General features: G+C 44.9%; 1 protein-coding gene across 3 annotated transcripts; it reads left to right on the forward strand.

The window, feature by feature from the left end:
- The first annotated feature begins 1,898 nt into the window (after window positions 1-1,898).
- Window positions 1,899-17,191, forward strand: tcf20 (transcription factor 20). Of its 3 annotated transcripts, none has more exons than XM_040045874.1 (6): window positions 1,899-2,453; window positions 4,404-12,858; window positions 13,119-13,212; window positions 13,349-13,412; window positions 13,572-13,672; window positions 15,609-17,191. In XM_040045874.1, exons 2-6 carry the CDS (start codon window positions 5,635-5,637, stop codon window positions 15,611-15,613), a joined length of 7,488 nt encoding a protein of 2,495 aa, XP_039901808.1. In that variant the 5' UTR covers window positions 1,899-2,453; window positions 4,404-5,634; the 3' UTR covers window positions 15,614-17,191. The 3 variants fall into 3 exon arrangements, with proteins under 3 accessions (XP_039901808.1, XP_039901810.1, XP_039901809.1); XM_040045876.1 differs by having other exon boundaries at window positions 13,349-13,398; XM_040045875.1 differs by having other exon boundaries at window positions 2,180-2,227.
- Window positions 17,192-17,761: the final 570 nt, after the last annotated feature.

The following is a 17,761-nucleotide window of genomic DNA, read 5'->3' on the forward strand; positions in this document are numbered from 1 at the left end:
CAATAAGTCACTGCACCTGTTTCCCATTGTCCAAGCAAAAATTAAATAAACGAGCGGCTCAGCGAGTGAATGGGTGGTTCAAGACTTTTGCACACTACTGTAGTTTAGATGCACTGTTCATGAGTTAAAAGCGCTGGTTGTCATAAAGAAAGATGTAATAAATGTCACAGTTCTAAGAATTAATCATCATATAATGAAGCAATCTGTGACAATGTAGCTATAATTGGATAACATGTCTCCTCACAGGTTATACAGGTTGATTATCCCAATTACATGTAATCAGAATACCCCCCCCCCCCCCCCCAGCCCCATACATATCATATGTTTAAGTATAATTATCATTATTAAATATACGATGATTTAAATTGGATATCTAAAGAAAGTTTCATAAGTTAATACAGGTTATGTGGGTATAACATTTTAATGCTAGGGGGTTTGGCTTATTCATATAAGTGTATTCAGTACCGGTTGCTTTCTTTACAGCTGTGCCTTTGACACTCGTCTGTACAAGATTTAGTGACCTTGTACATGATGGAAAGAGTCTGTGTGCATCCCAGCAGGTGCTCGTGTTGATTGGATAGGCCTGGCTAGGCTGACTTGCCAGCCCAGAGTATGAGCCCTTTATGTCGCCTCTCAGCTCTTTCAGTTCGACTTGGTGGCGATACAAGTACACAACTGCTCGCGAGCGATTCGTGCTTGAACGTTTTTCTTTTACCAGCAAACAACAGTGTCTGCATGAAATCGTTCATAGAAGGGAAAAAACACACACACACACACAGAAATGTAGATACGTAGCCTTAAAAATTATCCACAGTTAAGGCTCTGTGATGCAGTTGCTATGGCAACTATGATAGAAATAGACGTGTATCTGCAAGGGAATGAAATGTATTGAACTGCTGGTTAGAAAAAGAGAGGTTTTACCGTGGTGATTGGCAGGTTAAATGAGTGGCTGCATGCGGATGTGCACGCTTGTGTGCAAACGGTGCGCTTGTGAGTTTCAGACTGGAGTTTTGGGATTGTGTTGTGTTTTGCCAGTATGTGCGTGTGTGTGTTTCAATGCATGTGGTGAAAGGAAGAGAGAGAATGAAGAGAGCTGCACACACACACACACACACACACACGGAGGCACAGGCAGAATGCGTGTTTGCATGTATGACACACTGCAGTATATTAAAAGTGCAGCACCATGGATGGAGGGCATAGGGCACGTAATTATGATGGCAGGAGAGTGTGAGTGGGTCTGTACTGCACTCAGTGGCCCTGTGTGAGAGCAGAAAAGCTGAGGCACAGACAACACAATAAATTTAATGGGAAAAGGATTGTTTGTAGCACCTACATTGTTGTCCCGGCCATGATGATATTCTGAGTCTGTCCTGTCAAACATTAACCAATGGTTACATATTATTATCATAATGACTTAAGTGGCTTTTCTTTGTGCCAAAACAGGGGAAATACAGCTGCACTGTGTGTGTAATAGATCTGTTTGAGCATTAAGAGACCACTGTGAACTTCGTCCACTGCACTGCAATCTTCCTCTAATACAGGCGCACCTCTTTGCTCACAAATTGCCTTTCATTTGTTGCCTTCTTCATTAACCTACCATTCCATCCAGCCCCGTCTCCTCTCCATGTTGCCTTTGTAGCCATGGTGCCTTCATCAGGCTAATTCACTTTCACTTGAGATGAAATAAGAACAAAGGGGCAGAGGCAACATACTCAGACACACATGCAAAATTTGCCTTTTGCTATATTAGGATAGTCTTGGATTTGATTGTAGACATAGGTAAAAATCAATGAAATAGCAAAAGCTTGAGAGAGGGAGGCAGGGAGGGAGGGATGTGATGGAGAGAGATGAGGGAGGGGGTGCAGGAATATGAGTGTGTATGCATTTTTAAGGCGGTCTTTCTGTTGCAAGAAGAAGGGGAAAAAAACAGTAGTCCAACAGGAAAACGAATGAGTCGAGCTACTGATGAAGGCATGCAAATGCAATTTAGTGACGGAAACTGACGTCTGAAAGCTTCGCGTGCTGATGGAGGCTCGTACGAGGGCAATGTGTTTAATTTTACTTCGAGATAGGTGGAATCACCTAAGCGGTGTGTGAAAGAGGGGGGGAGAGAGAGAGCGAGAGGCGAGGGAACAAGAGGGGAGGGGGCGGGGGTGTATGGACCTCGCTGGTTACGGGACCCACAGGCACCCCGATTGTGCTCCGCTCTCATCATTTTTTGGAGGTGAGGACAAAAGAAAAAAGGGGGGATCGGAAGAAAGGCCCGGGATCTAAGTGTCGTGACGGGGCCCCCGACTTCGCCGCCGCTGGTCGGGGTTGTCTGGACTCAAAAGCGCTGAGGGAAAAGCGGCGGAGGAGTCGACTCTAGACTGGGGTTTCCTGCCACAGCAGCGGGATTGTCACAAAACAGCCTTTCTCTCTTCGAGGGGCCTGTATTGCTACGTTTTCAGGTATCTACAGTGTGTTAGCTAGCCTGTCTCTGAGTGACTTGCCTCTCCCTGGCAAACGTTAGCTCTGTTTATTCAAGAAAAATATCTGGCTGCGTGACGGCAATTTTTCTGTTGCAGTGCCCACACCAGGTCTCTTATTTATGCTAGCTAACCCATTTACTCACAGCCCCACTGAATAATGTGAGGGGGGAACATCTGCACCTAATCACTTCTCTTTTTGTGGCTAAACGCTGCTTGGCTGCCCCTGTTCCTTTAGCCTGCTGTAACTACTCTTTTGTGCAGGGTCTTAAATGCAAGAAACGCAAATTAGCTGCCTTGCTACAATGCTAACTAGAGGTTCTAGCTTAGCTAGCTCTCAACATATGCGGCTAGCTTACAATTTTAATATGCAGCATTTGAGGTATTGTTGCTAACGCTAACCTAAAGGAGCTAAAAAGAAAAAAAGAGGCAGCACTACAAGGCTAATTGTAATGCGTATACCTTGCTACTGGCTAATATAGCAACTAAGGTTGTGGTGCAAAAGCCTGTGTTTTGTTGATGGCAGTCTGAGACGACAAATTGTCCAGATAAAACTGAGCTAGCGTTTGATAATTATCTGCAAAAACATTGCGTCTGCGTATCAATTAGGTAGCCATGCAGCTGATTGACTTGCTGACAGACTGCACTGAGCCAGTTTTTATTATTGCTGCTGCTGCACTGCTCTCTGTGTTATGAATGCTGCCGCCTGGTCGTGCTCGGCGAGCTGCTTTGATTAATTAATAATCTGTCCATAACCTAAGCGTGAGCTCACAGAAGGATGGAAACCAAGTGTCTCCACCTAACTTTAGCTGTTGCTCTGCATCGCCGGTGTACCTTAACTGTGACCCTCGGAGCATTTGATCAGACCTGTTTGATGGTGCTGTGTGGTTTGACTCAGTCCGATTGACACGGTGTGATCGGTTTGTTTTGCAACCTCACATGGTCCCTGCTCATTGTCATGTTTTGCTTGCAGCTTCTAGTGATGCCCAATAATGTTGCTCAGTTAAAGTCCCCACAGTGGGAGAAGTCACCCAAAGTTGTTTTAGGGCCATTAACAATTTTACAGTGTATTAGAGACATACAATTGAGGCTTATGTCACACATGACAATTAAAGGCACTAACCCCATAAAGGTGGCATCGTCCCTTTAATTATCACCCATAACAATTAAATCCTTTAAAAACAAATTAAGCACATTAAGGTTAATGGTCTCCTTTTCTCATTTTAAAAAGAGGACAGATGGACTGCTTCTGTCTTGACTCCACAGGGTTGGTTGTTTACCTGTGAGGATGAGTATTTTGTTGCCTCACTCAGAGACTGTTGATTACCCTCCTTTCAGCCACCAAGCCTGTTTATCAGTCACAAGAGACGCCTTAAGCATGCATTGTTAAAGTGTGGACCAAAGTAAAAGCTGTACTCGCAGAGAATGATAAAAGAGAAGCGATGATACGAGACCAGAAAGCCTTTTAAGTAGAGAAGACAGAAGTTGAATGAGATTGCTTGTGCAACATTAAGTCAGGTTTAGATTATTGCCCTTTTTTGCAAATGCATTTGCAATAGTGCAGCGTAATATTTATGCGGCTGACTGGAAAATGAAGTGCACTTATGAGAAATGCTGAGATAATATGTGACCCCAGATCAATCATTTGAAAATAAAGTATGAGGGTTTTTTTTGTTAGTGTATATGTTGTATTTACCACTGAGTCGTTGCAGTTAATTAATTAATAAAGTAATATATATGCAATATATAAGTATAAAACTGTCAATTAGCCCAAAATGCATTTTGCTATTGCCCTGTGAGCACAGTCAGTGGACTGCTAGTTATAAATATTTAACTACGACAACAGAGCTTTAGCAGGAGGTATATTTAATAAATGTTGGCGCATTACGTCTGCACGCATTTGATTTATCTTTTCTTTTTTTTCGACAACAGGTTTTTTTCTGGTCAGCAGTTCATGGGAAATGAACACATCTGCATGGAAATACTGAAGAGAAACAAAAAACAGGAGCATGAATTGACTCAACCTGAAGTGGAATAAATGGATTACCTTCCTTTTGGAAAACTGTTGCCATGGAACTAGGTAGAATTAAATGATGGTTGACAGAAAAAAACAAAGGTAAGATGGCTAAGTGCTGAAGACACAGGAAAGCATCAAGATGTGTGGAGGCAAGGAGAGAACTGTCACTATATAGGGATCAAATACTTCTACAGTCCAGATGATTGCATGCAGTTGCAAAAAACTAAAAAAGGAAACCGGCATCCAAAAAGGAGAGACCGAGAAAACGAACGCCTGAAAAAGCGTTGGACTCTGTATCCAAGAGCCGATGTGAATATATCCATGGAGCGTTCGCCTCTGGGATGATGTTGAGTGAGGGTCTTGATTCAGACCACTTGATTCCATTACTGGAGTTTTTGTCTCACACAGGTGTGAGTCAAGTCCCAGCAGTCTTACACGCTTTGACGAACTGAAGGATTGCCGCGACGGAGCACAATCTCGATGGTTTTAATGAGATATTTTTTTGTTTTTTTGTTTTTTTCCATTTTGCAAGACCGTGTTGGATCGTAACACCGTTTAAACCCAGAAATAACTCTGCCTGCTTGAGCTGTTATTAGTGTGGAGTTCATATGCGTAAAGACATTTAAGGTTGAAAAACTCACATGGTGATGTGGCAATCATCCATATCTTTTGCCTGTTCGGTGCCAAACTGCTTCAGCTTCATGGGAATGACTGCTCATTTTTAATCTTCTTATTTTTTTTGAAGTAGAAAGCTGCTTCACGACATAAATCTTAAAGAAGAATCTGTTTTCTAAGACCCAGCTGTTAAGTGAACATTTTCCCCTGTTGGAAAGTACACGTTCACATTTAAAAAGTACAGTTTTTGCAGTTTGACCTTTTTCCAAAACTGGAGATGTCATCCTAAGTTTAACCTCCCGATCCACTGCTGGCACTACAAAAGTGATTATTACAGCTGCAATATATACATATATGTATGTGTGTATGTATTGCTTTGCTCTTTGGTGGATTTCAAAAGCATTTCTTTCTTTTCCTGACAGGCCGTAGACTCTCTCTTTGTCATTTATTCATACTGTCATAAGCCTTCCAGTTTCTGATCGGAATCATTCCCTGATATAAACACTAACAGATATTTTAGTTTTCTGAACAATGCAGAATTTTCCTAACAGTCCAGTTCCCCCCTCTCTCCCCCCTGGGTTCAGTGGGAGGGGTGGAGGCGTACCTCCCTATCCCCCACAGCCAGCAGAGCCCCAGATATCCCCGAGGATGACAGATGATTATGCAGGGATGCAACAGCAGAGCCTGCACAGAGGCCATCACCACCCAAGTCAAGCCAGCCACATGCTTGTTTACAGTGCTAGAAACAGAGGAGCTGTGGAGCCAACACCAACACAGGGTAACATTCACAGTGGCAGCAGTAATAACCCTTACAGGAAAGAGACCATGGATTACTATTTTCCAGTGGGTGGAAAGGACAGGCACAGAAGGGGAGGTATGGGCTACGGGGCAGGTTTTGGGTACCCCAATATTGATGGACATATACCTCACCAGTACCGGCATCCCGGATCTAGCTCTGCACCGTCATCTGGCCTGATGTCGCCATATCCAGTAGACTATGCCTCTAGTGCTGGTTCAGGAGGAGGTACTGGAGCGTTCTCTCCCTCTCATCAGTATAATATGAGTCAGAACCCTGCAATGCAGCCAGTGCCAGGTTCTCAGATGCAGCACCGCCAGCATGGGCAAACCTTCCCAGCTATCCATCATGGACAGCAGCATAGGAGCTATCCACACTCTGGACATAGAATGACCCATCAGTACCCGCACTACTCTCCCCAGGGTGGCGCATCCACGGGGTCATCAGGAATGTACAGCCCCCCTCCACAGAGATATCTCGACGGGGCTGCCATCACTGGGTTCGATCCCAAAGTCAACAGTTCTCCCAGTGTCAACTCCAGTTCAAACTCAGTCTCCAGTTCAGTTGCTGCTAACAATGTGGGCCCAATGGAGAATGTTCAACAAAGTTACCATGCTTCAAATTATCCTGGATATTCCCCACAGACACATTCACTTCACAAGCAAGCCACACTACAGCACCGCAACTCGCAGCACAATTTAGGGATAGGTTATGACACACCTCTCAAGATGCAGGGCCAGTCTCCAGGCTCTGTATATGCTAAACATCATCAGGCCTCCAATCCCAGTATACCTCAGCCAGCATCCCAAGAAATAACCAAATCTCCAATGCATCCCAATGCGCAACAAACTCAAATTAACCAAAACTTTAGCCCAATTTCCAATCCCTCTCCAGCTGCATCGGCAGTGCACTCCCCCAGCTGTAGCTCCTCTCCTTCCCCTTTGATGGGTGTCTCAGAGGCACATGGAACCCCCTCAGGTCATGGTCCTTCACATCCTCCTACATCAAACCCTCGTAGCAGCCATGGTCATGGTAGATTACTGCAGACTATGCCTCAGTTAAGTCCCACACCCAACTCTAATAGCAGCATCAGTAGTTGTGGTAGCAGTGGCAGTCATAAACCTCACAGCATGAGTGCAGCCGGAGGGAGCAATCTCCCTCCAACAGGCCGCAGTAAAATGGGGCTAGGCACGGGAATTGGATCCCGAGACGAAGGTTCTTCTGTTTATTCATCCTCTTCAGTTGACAAAATGCAGGATGCCGGCTTGAATAGTCTTAATGCCTTGAGCTCACAAGTAGCCAATTTACCAAACACAGTTCAGCACATGGTCCTTACTGACACAGTGCTTTCACCTAAGAAGAAAGAAAGCGGGCAGATGCAACAGGCGACGTATAGCGTGCTCCCATCACAGCCGAGGAGTCGCAATGCAAGCGCAGCCTCAAGCACCAGCACGGTCAAAGATGGAAGTGCAGTAGGGGCCGGAGATGGAGCCAGCATAGATGTCGGGGTGGATGAAGACTCCTCATTGTTGTCAGTCGAAGGCTCCTCAGGGACCAAGGTGGAGCGAGAGGAGCAGTTTTCTGAGGGGGAACATGGGAGAGTGAGGCAGATGAGCGGTGCAAGCAGTGGATCTGAAGCAGCTGGCTCTCACCCTCAGTCACAGAGCCAAAGCCAACCACAGACTGGACAAACATCAAATGTCAAAGTAGTCACCTCTGATTCATCAAAGGATCCAGTTGCCTCTGAAGCGAAGGCAAATGAAGCTCATATTCCTGCTTCATCGTCATCTCCATCCTTTGTGTATCAGTCGTCAGAGACTGGCCCAAGCTCACATCCAGTGCCTCCAGTTTCCTCATCCCCCTCATCCACTTCCTCCAGTATTCCCCCTCAGCCAAACTGTGTCCCAGAGTCTGGGGCAGCATACAATGACCGCAGAGGTGGCAATAAGAAGACACTAGAAATTAAAAATGAAGTCATTAAAAACGAAAGCGAAGGTGTAGCTGATAAAACCGTGAAAGGCAGCAGCCAAATGCAGCGGGATGGGGAAGTCGATACACAAAATGGACAGGACAAAGAGAATAGGGTTCACTCCACATCCAGATTACACAGTAACGAGAGGGAAGAAAAGCACACGTCTGAGGAGCAGCAGAACGCCAGTAGTGTTGGAGTGATTGTTTCCGCTCGGTCTGAGGGAAGTCTCACAGAAAAAAGCAAGAATCCCCAGGACAACTGTATAGAAGAGAAACACTCACACTCTTATTTAAGAGAGTCGAGCAGTCATAATGGCGATGAAGGCGTAGACCTCAGTCTGTATTCATCCCATTACCAGAAATCAAACTTCGGACGGCCTCATAATCCTTCCCAGTCTGGCCCGCATAAGTATGGCTACCCTGAATCAACATATGGCTCAGATTTATCCTTGAAGAACAAAGGGAGGCCTGGCCCAGTGGGTGTGATGGATTCAAATCCAAGATATTTAGGATACCAACAGTCACAACCTAGTTTCGGACCTGTGCATCAGAAAGACGGTGGTTCTGTAGCAGAGGCCTTGGTGAAGCGAGGCCAGGGATCAGGGGCTAAAGGTCTCGAGGAGAATGCACAGCTCCAGCAATTCCCAAGCCTTTTGCAAGAGGTCCTTCAAGGTTACAATTTAGATCGTCGCTATGGGAGACCAGAACAGGCATTTTCTTCACATCTTCAAGTTCATCAGCAGTTTCAGTCCAGACACCCATCATATGGCATGGCTGAAGGTATGAGAATGCAGAGTGGAGCAACTGAGGGTTCAGCTCAAATGGGTAGCGCTGGAAAACCCCAAAGCCAGCGGCATGGAAGCGAGCCTGATTTTACCACAGAGCCTCAGTCCTCAGTGAAGTCAGAAATGTCAAACGCTAAGATTATGCAAAATGCTGAGAAAACAGAGGTGGGTGTGTCCCAGGGCCATTTACCACAGGCCGAGTCTCAGCAAGCAGCAACAAAACACATAAACTTAGCTGACTACTCTCTACCACCAAGAAAAGCCTTATCTAATGTCTCCACTCCATCCTCTGCTGTGCAGGAGCTCCTTTTGCAAGAGCCAGAGCCACTAACCGGCAGCGGTGGTCAAACTGAGCCTCAGAAATCATCAGGCTGCATATTAGCCCCATCAGAGCGACGCTCTGTCATCTGTGATGTGTCGCCAAACCGACGCAGCACACCAGAGAGGGACAGAGAGAGCGACAGAGAGAGAGAGCGGGAGAAAAGTCAGAGTGGAGCTTCTGTGATTCAACAGCCATTTTCCTCTCCAGCAGCAGCAGCCAGTGATCTAACTAAAAAGGATACGGGAGAGAAACAAGTAATGAAAATGGAAACTGCATCAAAAGAGACTGGGGTGGAAGCTCCAAATTTGCAAACTGAGCAGCAAGGCAGTGGTGGGGCTAATGAGGCAGACACGGAGTATCATTCCAAGTCGATCCATTCATCAGTTGTAATGAATGCTGACCCCTATAGGCGAAGTAATGTTGATATTCCCCCCTTGCCTTCTCATCCTATGAACACTAATCCTTTAACTTCGCCGTCAAGGCATCAGCCGTACCTTCACGGCGTTGATCTGTCAGCTGGCAGCAGCAGCACATTTCCTGGATATCGATATGGAGATTCAAGAGAGGGCAATATGATGTCACGCAGCAATCCTCATTTTCCCTCCCATCATCCATACCACAGTCTGTCCCCTTCAGCTCAAGCTGCATCTAAGCTTCAAATGTATCCTCACCCTCACGGCCCTCCTCATCACCATGAAATGAGTGACTGGGTAAAAGCGATGAGCAGGCCCACCAAGGAGATGATGATGCAGCCCAGCTTGTCCCCTGGAAGACATAAAGTCAGCCAGTCAGAGCAGAGACAGAGGATGATCTCTCAAACTGACATGCCAAGTGAAACGCACGCTGGCAAACCTTCCCTCCATCATCAAAGCGCCTACTATGACATGAAAATGTGGGAGTCGACACACTCCGGAAGAGAAGGTGTTCGAATGATGGAGGGGGACTACTTCAGAGCGCAGCCTCCTCCTCCTCCTCCCCCACCACCTCCCCCTCTCCTTCCTCCAACTCCTGTTTCACACGGCCCCGTTCTGCCACAGATGCCTCACGGCCAAAATGCCGCCGAACCTGAGGTCTCCAGAGTAGCCACAGAAGAAGCCAAACATCCCTGCCCACCTCCTCCACCCAGCTCCACCAAGTCTCCTGCTGACGTGAATTCCACCCAGCCACAGGTGCAGCATCAGACCAAAGCCGGGGGCTCCGGAGACACAAATCCGCTAATATTACGGAGGAGAGTTCGCTCTTTTATCTCTCCCATTCCCGCCAAAAGGCAACTCCAGGATGTGTCTCAACAGAGGGGCGCCACAAATTCACATCACTCTCCTGGGGCCCAGTCTGAGCTTGGCCATCACAACGAAGATGACTCATCCAGTTCAGATATTCCATGTCCCAGGCTCTCATCCCCTCTGCCAAGAGAGAGCACCTATTCCCAACCTCTGTCTCCATCCAGTGGCAACACTAAGGCTTTGCCTCCCAGAAAAGGACGCGGTTTGAAACTAGAGGCAATAGTGCAGAAAATCACACCAAATATTAAAAAGCCAGCAGGCCATGCTGATGATGAGTCAAATCATTACCCAGGCTTCTCTCACTCCGAAATACCAACATTTAATGACTCGCAGGACCAAGACTTGCCACATTTCCCCAGGGTTCCAGGAGGGGATGATAGTTACATGGATGAAAGTCACTCATTAAACGACATGATTCCCTTTAGAGGGGTTGACGAAACTGGGCCTCTACCTCCATCAGCTTACCCATGCGATCCCCACCAGACGTCTCAGCCCCTCAAACAACAGGACTTTGACTTTGGATTAGGTGCTGCTGTGGCATCGGCATCTGGCGACAAGGAGGATTTCGCTTTGCTCGGACCACTGCCTCCTCCTCCACCTCTTCCTCGCCCGGTTCAGGGTTCCCCACCTCCATCTTCGTCTGCCCTGTCAGACATTCAGCATTTCACCAACACGTACCAGCAGCTTGAGACGAGGAGAGGAGAGCAGTCTGCCGCTAACCTTCTTCGACAGAAACTTCAAGAATCTGGCATGGGATTTGATGATTATCCTGGCAGCGACTACTATGGCACCACTCCGCCCCACCACGGCCAGGCTCAAGGGCACATGCTCAACAGGCAGCATCAGATGTCCTCCGGTAGGTCCAGTCTGTCACCACAAGATTCAAAGCCGCTAGAGAGTGTTGTGCCTAAAGGCTATTTCCCATCTGGCAAGAAAAAAGGCAGGCCTGTTGGGAGTGTGAATAAACAAAAACGGGCCCAAAACCAAGTCCAAACACAAGCCAGCGCTCAGTCTCAAGTCCAAACACAGAATGCAACTTTGAGCGCTCCTCCAGCACCGCCCATTCCAGCTACAGCTGCTCCCACAACTCCACCAACAATGCAGACTACCAACAGCAGCAGCAGCAGCAGTAGCAGCACAACAACAACAACAACAACCACAACAGCCCCGCCACCACCCCCTCTGCCAGACAGTAAAACCACTCCTCCGCTGGCCCCACCTGTGTTAACCCAGGTAGTGAAGGTGGACGTCGAGAGCGAGGACACCCAGCCGGAGATCGAGGTCAAACCTGTGCGGCGAAGACGCAGAGGCGTCAAAGATGAAGACGAGCCCCTGGAAGCAAGAGGGCGGCAGAGGAGGAGGCGGCGAGGAGCAGCAGCGGCAACGCCCTCAGTGGCCAAAGATGATCCAGATACACCTTTAGGCGCAAGTAGAGCTTTTGCAGATCCTAACAGAAAGGGCTTGTTTGTTCCCCACATACACGTGGAGAAAAAAGTACCAGAGATTGGGGCGGTGTGCACCATTGTGAACGCTGAGGAGGACAAGATGAAAGGAGAGCGCAGCGCAGTTGGAGGGAAAGCTGGTGGGAGTGGAATTGAATGCCTCCTGACCTCGGCTCTTTCCTCCCAGTTATCTAGGAGAGACAGAGAATCAGAGAAACGGGAGACGGACGAGGTGGAAACTACACTTCAGTCAGGAAAAGCACTTCCTTCATCTGGCTATGTTGTTTCAGGCCCTGTGATTACGGAGACCAATCACTCCGGCCGCCTGCTGTGTTGCCTGTGTCAGAAATGGGCAAATTACAAACACCTCGGAGATCTCTACGGGCCTTTCTACCCAGCTGAATATGCTGCAAAGCTCCCCAAGAATCAGCCCCAGGTCAGGCAATGTCAGGCAACCACAGGCACAAACAAAACAGGACCAAATTCAGACGTGAGCTCAAACCCTTTGACTATAATCCAAGACACACAAACACAAGATGCTCAGTTTACCAAGCCCTCATCTGAGAGCGACTATGCCTTCAATCTGGATTCAAACCCTGCTTCTCTTAACACTACAGTCAGAACTGCTTCTCCAGCTGGGAGGGAGGAAATGATGACGCATGTGGCTGACAAGCACAGTAACACTGCCTCTTCTTCTTCCTCTTCCTCCTCCTCCTCCTCGTCCGCTGCCATTAAAACATCTCTAACCTGGGATATGAATCTGGATATCAGACCTATCCCTGAGCTTAAGAGAGAGCCAGACCTTGAAACCGACCAGCAGCAGCCGCCGAAACAGCAGCCTGCAGATGAAGCTCAGCAGCGACCTCAGCACAGAAAGCTGACCTCGCATCCCCGTTTTAAAAGGAGACACAAGTCGAGTGAGGATTCCCCCAGAATGGTGCCAGCCAACAGTAAGGCCTCCCTGCCGTTCCAGCCCCCTCCACCGGCCTTGGATTCCCTGGGACCCTTGGCACAGCTGGCACAACTGCCTCAGATGCCCATGGATCCAGAGGAGCTGTGGGTCCATGAAGGCTGTATAGTGTGGACCAGTGGAGTGTACCTTGTCAATGGAAGACTGTATGGCCTGCAGGAAGCACTAGATGGCGGCAGAGAAACAGTGAGTTGTACATATTTGGCATTTTTGGGGTGGGGTGAGGTGGAGGGGGGAATTACAAATTTATGCTTTTTATTTAAATTTATGTAGGTTTCACTGCTTAATAAAATCACACGTATACATGCATGTTGATAAGACACCCAGTACTGCAGTGGATCATGTACTATACAGTATATCAAGTGTGCTTGCTCATCAGTTTTTTCAGATTGTATCTGTCTTTCTGTATCTGACGGTTTTTATGTATTTATATCATCTTTTCTCAGTCCTGCTCATACTGTGAGATGGTTGGCTCAACCCTGGGCTGCTATAGTAAAGGCTGTACACTTCGCTACCACTACTTATGTGCTATTGAAGCAGGTGAGTGTCTGCATTACTGCACAAGTGCACTGGAAATAGTAAAATGATGTGAAAGTCTGTTGTTGGATTAAAAAAAAAGAAAGAAAAAAGTCTATGGCAGTGTCCTTAGAGTCTTGAAATTCTGTCTGTTTGCCAGATTGCTCTCTGAATGAAGATAACTTCTCGCTGCGGTGTCCGAAGCACAAGGTAAAGAAGGAAAGGTTCGTTTTCTTTTTGTAATTCAGTGCGATATCTTACTTTTCACGTCCAAATCGGTGCCTGAACCCCTCATTTCTTTCAGGATCTTCAGTCTTCTTTAATTCACACTTTTGTCTCGTCCTGTTTTTGTTTTTTTTTCCCCCAACCTTCCCTTCTTTCAGTTTACCCAGAGCATCCGGCCTGCCAAGTCAGTGTACCTGGAGCAGTCAGAGAGAGGCTGAGAGAAACAGGGAGGAGGAAGAGACACAGGAGTCTGGGAGCTGTAAGTTTACAGCTGTATATGTAAGATACAGTAGTGTGCAAAAGTCTTGAGCTATGGTAAAATGATAAATGGATGCAATGCAATACAGTCCGACCACTTTTATTCTTCTTCTATTCAAAGCTTTTCTTTGGACGATGGTCGCCTTTTCTCTGTTCTTTTGATTTATTTCCTTCTTTCTTTGTTCCATTTCCTAAAGCACAAACTGCACACCACCCTGAGTTTATGACTAATACCTCATCACCTTGTTGATGTTTCGAAATACTTTTGCACAGATTCCACTTTTTAGCAACAGGCTGCTAGTAACAGAGTGCCCAAAAATACATTTTAAAAATTGCCTTTTTTAATGTCTGAATGGTTCATAGGTCAGTGTTAAGTGCCTTAAACACAAAAAAAACCAAACATTTGTCTGAATAATCAGGCACAAGAACTGCACTGAATATGAGTAAATAAAACCAGCCAATGCTCAAGAACACTTTAAAAAATTAGTCTGTCTCCTTAAACGCAAAATTCAAAGAAAATACAGCGATACTGTTTACTTTTCTTAAAATGATTTTCATCCTTTCAAACGTTGTCAGATCTCATCCAAAACCATTTACATGTTTACTTGTTTCTTTAAAAAAAGCCTCTTAACCCGGTCTTTGCAAAAATTGCATAAAAAGCACTTGCAGCAGCAAAAACATAATATTCCAGAAACACGCTTTGCCGATCTGATCAGCTGTTCGTAACACTTCCTGCGTTGGAAAAGGACGTCAGCGCGAACTTTTGCATGTTCGCCATTACCTGCCCGAAACCGGAAGTAGGTTTCTTTTTTTTTTTAAACCTCCAGGGCCTTATAAGCCTTATGCTGGTGTTTTTAAAAGTCATGTTTGACTTTTTGCTTTTCTGTATAGTTTCTGGGATGCTTAGAAATCAAATTGCACTGCTTTAAATAGTTTATTTTGATGCACATGCTGTTTTGTTTGTTTTTTTTGCAAATTTGCATTATAATATTTATTTTCGTTTTTCCTGCAGTATATAAAAATTGGTGTATCTCAAAAATAAAACTATTAAGACACTCAAAATGAATTTCCTGTTGTTGGAAACTATTTTGTGCAACTTTTTTGTATTTACATATTTGAGGGATAAGCCTCTTAAATTTCTCTAACTAGAAATATATGTAAAAACAAAAATGATTTTCAATTATTTTTTTTTGTAGTTTATTGCACTTTTTTGCAATTTGTGTAGTTACTATGCACTTAATGCATACATATTATTAAAGTTTGGGCTATAATGGTTGTATTGGTGTATAGCAACTTGAAATGCTGCCAGAAATGGCACTACAGCATGTAAGAATATAGAGATAAGCTCTGGCTCTTGATTCTATGCTAGATCTTAAAGGGTCAAACCTCGTAGTTGTCACATTGTGAGCTTGTGTGCTAGGAGCAGTCATCTATATGTAATCATGTAGAAGTGGATGTTGGTGTATAATGTTACGTTGTCTCGCAACCAGCTCCAGTGTGAAAGCCTGCCTCAACAAAGGGCTTCAGTTACCACAGAAACGGTCAAACACATGCTGCATTTTATTTTTGTTTAATTATTAAAAGATGTGGAGACACTCTTGTCTCATTAATGGATGGATTTGTTGCCTCTGGCTCGTTTATACCTTCTCTGTTCATTTAAATTCCAAAAAGCAACACAGCAGCCACTCTTTGTTGGCAGGTTTCTTCGAGTAGCATTGAGGAAAAAAATCATGTAGCTCTCGCACTCCTCCTCCTCACCTCACCTTAGTGGCTGTACTTGTGCCTGTCGCTGCCTCCCCCTCACTTCCAATCCAGCCTGTCCTCATGGAAACTGATGCCTCTCGTCTCTGTTTTGTACAACGCTGCTGGCATGCTAAGGTTTTTCGAAACTGCAACGTATCCTCTTTGCTTCATTATGCATTTTCTTTCTCTCCTAGGTTAGTTTGGGATAGAAGACCGAGAAATGTGAAAAAGACTGGCCTGTCATCAGCGGCTGAGGACAACAAAAGGGAATGTACAATTTCTCACCAAGATTCAGCATTATTTACATTTAAGACAATGGAGGGAGAAAAAAATCATTTTTTTTTAGGAGAATTGTTGCTCTTTACTTAAAAGCCGGAAAAAAGAAAAAAAAACAAAACAAAAAAAACCCCCATGGACATGCAACACAGGGGCATGGAGCTACAAGAAAAGGACTACAAAGATGGAAGTGGGATGAAATAAAACATCAAGACTGACAGAGGAACTAAAGGAACTCTGCTATAAAGAACAAAAGAAACAACCTTCCTCTCTAGGCTTACTTTAATTTTCCAGTGACACCCTTAAAGTGTTTAACTCATGCTTATCATCATCATCTGTATTTTCTATTATTTTTCTTTTGTTTGCTTTGACATATTGGGAGCAATTTGGGTAATAAACCCAAGAAAGGAGAGAACTTTGTATCCTCTCACAATTAGTATTTTACCTTTTATGATATTAGGATGATCACAGTTATTATTTTAGTCCTCATTATTTTGTAACCTCATCAGTATTTACTCATGGAAATGAAATGGATGTATCTCATTTTATATTCAGTCTACGCATTAATTGGATTTTTTTTCCTCATTCCTGGAGAGGGGGGAGCCAGAGTGATGTTGTCTGTAATGTCAGGGTCATGTTTGCCACAAAGACATTATTGCCTTGGAGAACGGACATCTGTTGCCTTTCTAAAGTCGTGTATGAGTGAGCAATTGAGTGCGTGTGGAAAAACTGAAAAAAAGAAAAAATGCTGACTTCTGGGTCTTTGATTCCATTTTTTGGTCCTTTTGAAAAGTGTTCTTATTTTTCATCACCGGGGTTTTTACGGTACAGATAGTATTCACGAAAAATGATGGACACAGTCTTATTTTTCAAGTACAAAAAGTTCATAATGTGCAAAGAGAAGGACAGACGCTCGTAAGAGGAGCAGATAACACTATGGACTAAAGTGTGTCTGCCATCTTTAACCACGCTGGCTGGGAAAAGGTGAAGGACAGGACACTGAAGAGGTTTTATTGGTGTGGAACTGGATGCACGCGTTTGTAAGACGTTCGTGCAAAGTTACGTTCGACTGACAGACGTCAGACATTTTTGGAAGCGAACTTTGGAGAGGGTGTCATATGAACGAGGGCGAGCCTAACCAAGTACTTTTGAATGGTTTCAAACTTCTGTGACACGGCAGCATTCTAATCGGGAGATGCAAAATCCATTCAAAAGAAGCATTGCCATAAAAATTTAAAAGTGAGTCGTACATGGTGTTGTCTTTATCATTTTTTATTGTTATTCTTGTAAAAAAAAAAAGAAAAAAAAGGTCAAGCTGAAAGACAGTTACACTATCAAAACCATGCTGTATTAGAAACCTGTCAATATGTATATGAATTATGAATACACTTAAAAATGCTTCACGTATGTTCCTCTTCTTATGCCTGAAATATTTGTTTTCGCATCTGTTCCTCTGGGAAACCCGCCTGTTTCAAGTTCGTCTAACATGGTTATCCCCCGATTTTTCTCTCTACTTTTATTACAAATCAGCCGTTCTATCTCTTTTATGTTCTCAGTGAGGTCTTGGAAAATAACCACATTAGTTGTAGTCATTTCTGTACACATGCACACTTCCTTTCTTGTTTCTTCTTGACTTTGGTTGACTGTGAAGCTTAGCGGCATACTGATGTAATCAGACAGGTTTTAGAAGATGTCTCAAATGGTTTGGGACCGTAATTTCTAACACCAGCAGTTGCTGGACATGGAGACTGGTCAAAAAGGGGGAAAACATGTGAACCATTGTGTGCTTTAATACGACTCTCCTGAACTCTGGATGGAAGTCCATTCTTCTAATGCATGTTTTTTCATAGTAATTAAGCTATTCCCCACCTCATACCCTGTAGATAAGAGCGCTTTCACTCAGGGACACCACTCCCATCAGGATAGAAATGTTCAAATAAAGCAAGAAAAAAAAACCTTGCTATAACGTTACAAAATTGCCAGGTGCCCTCAGTGTAGGGGTGGAGTATTCATGACAGTTCTAAGTATGCTAATCAAAGGGTGGTTTTTTTTTTTTTTTTATGTTTTTCAA

This window comes from Simochromis diagramma, unplaced genomic scaffold (genome assembly GCF_900408965.1).
Source record: "Simochromis diagramma unplaced genomic scaffold, fSimDia1.1 OVJJ01000150.1, whole genome shotgun sequence".
NCBI classification, from domain to species: Eukaryota; Metazoa; Chordata; class Actinopteri; order Cichliformes; family Cichlidae; genus Simochromis; species Simochromis diagramma.

What these genes read in the sequence shown, in the direction of transcription:
- tcf20 (XM_040045874.1), top strand. Translation starts at nt 5,635, where the DNA reads ATGCAGAATTTTCCTAACAGTCCAGTTCCCCCCTCTCTCCCCCCTGGG. An exon ending in TAGATGGCGGCAGAGAAACA is followed by an intron (nt 12,859 to 13,118) that starts GTGAGTTGTACA and finishes ATCTTTTCTCAG; the next exon opens with TCCTGCTCATACTGTGAGAT. An exon ending in CACAAGGTAAAGAAGGAAAG is followed by an intron (nt 13,413 to 13,571) that starts GTTCGTTTTCTT and finishes CCCTTCTTTCAG; the next exon opens with TTTACCCAGAGCATCCGGCC.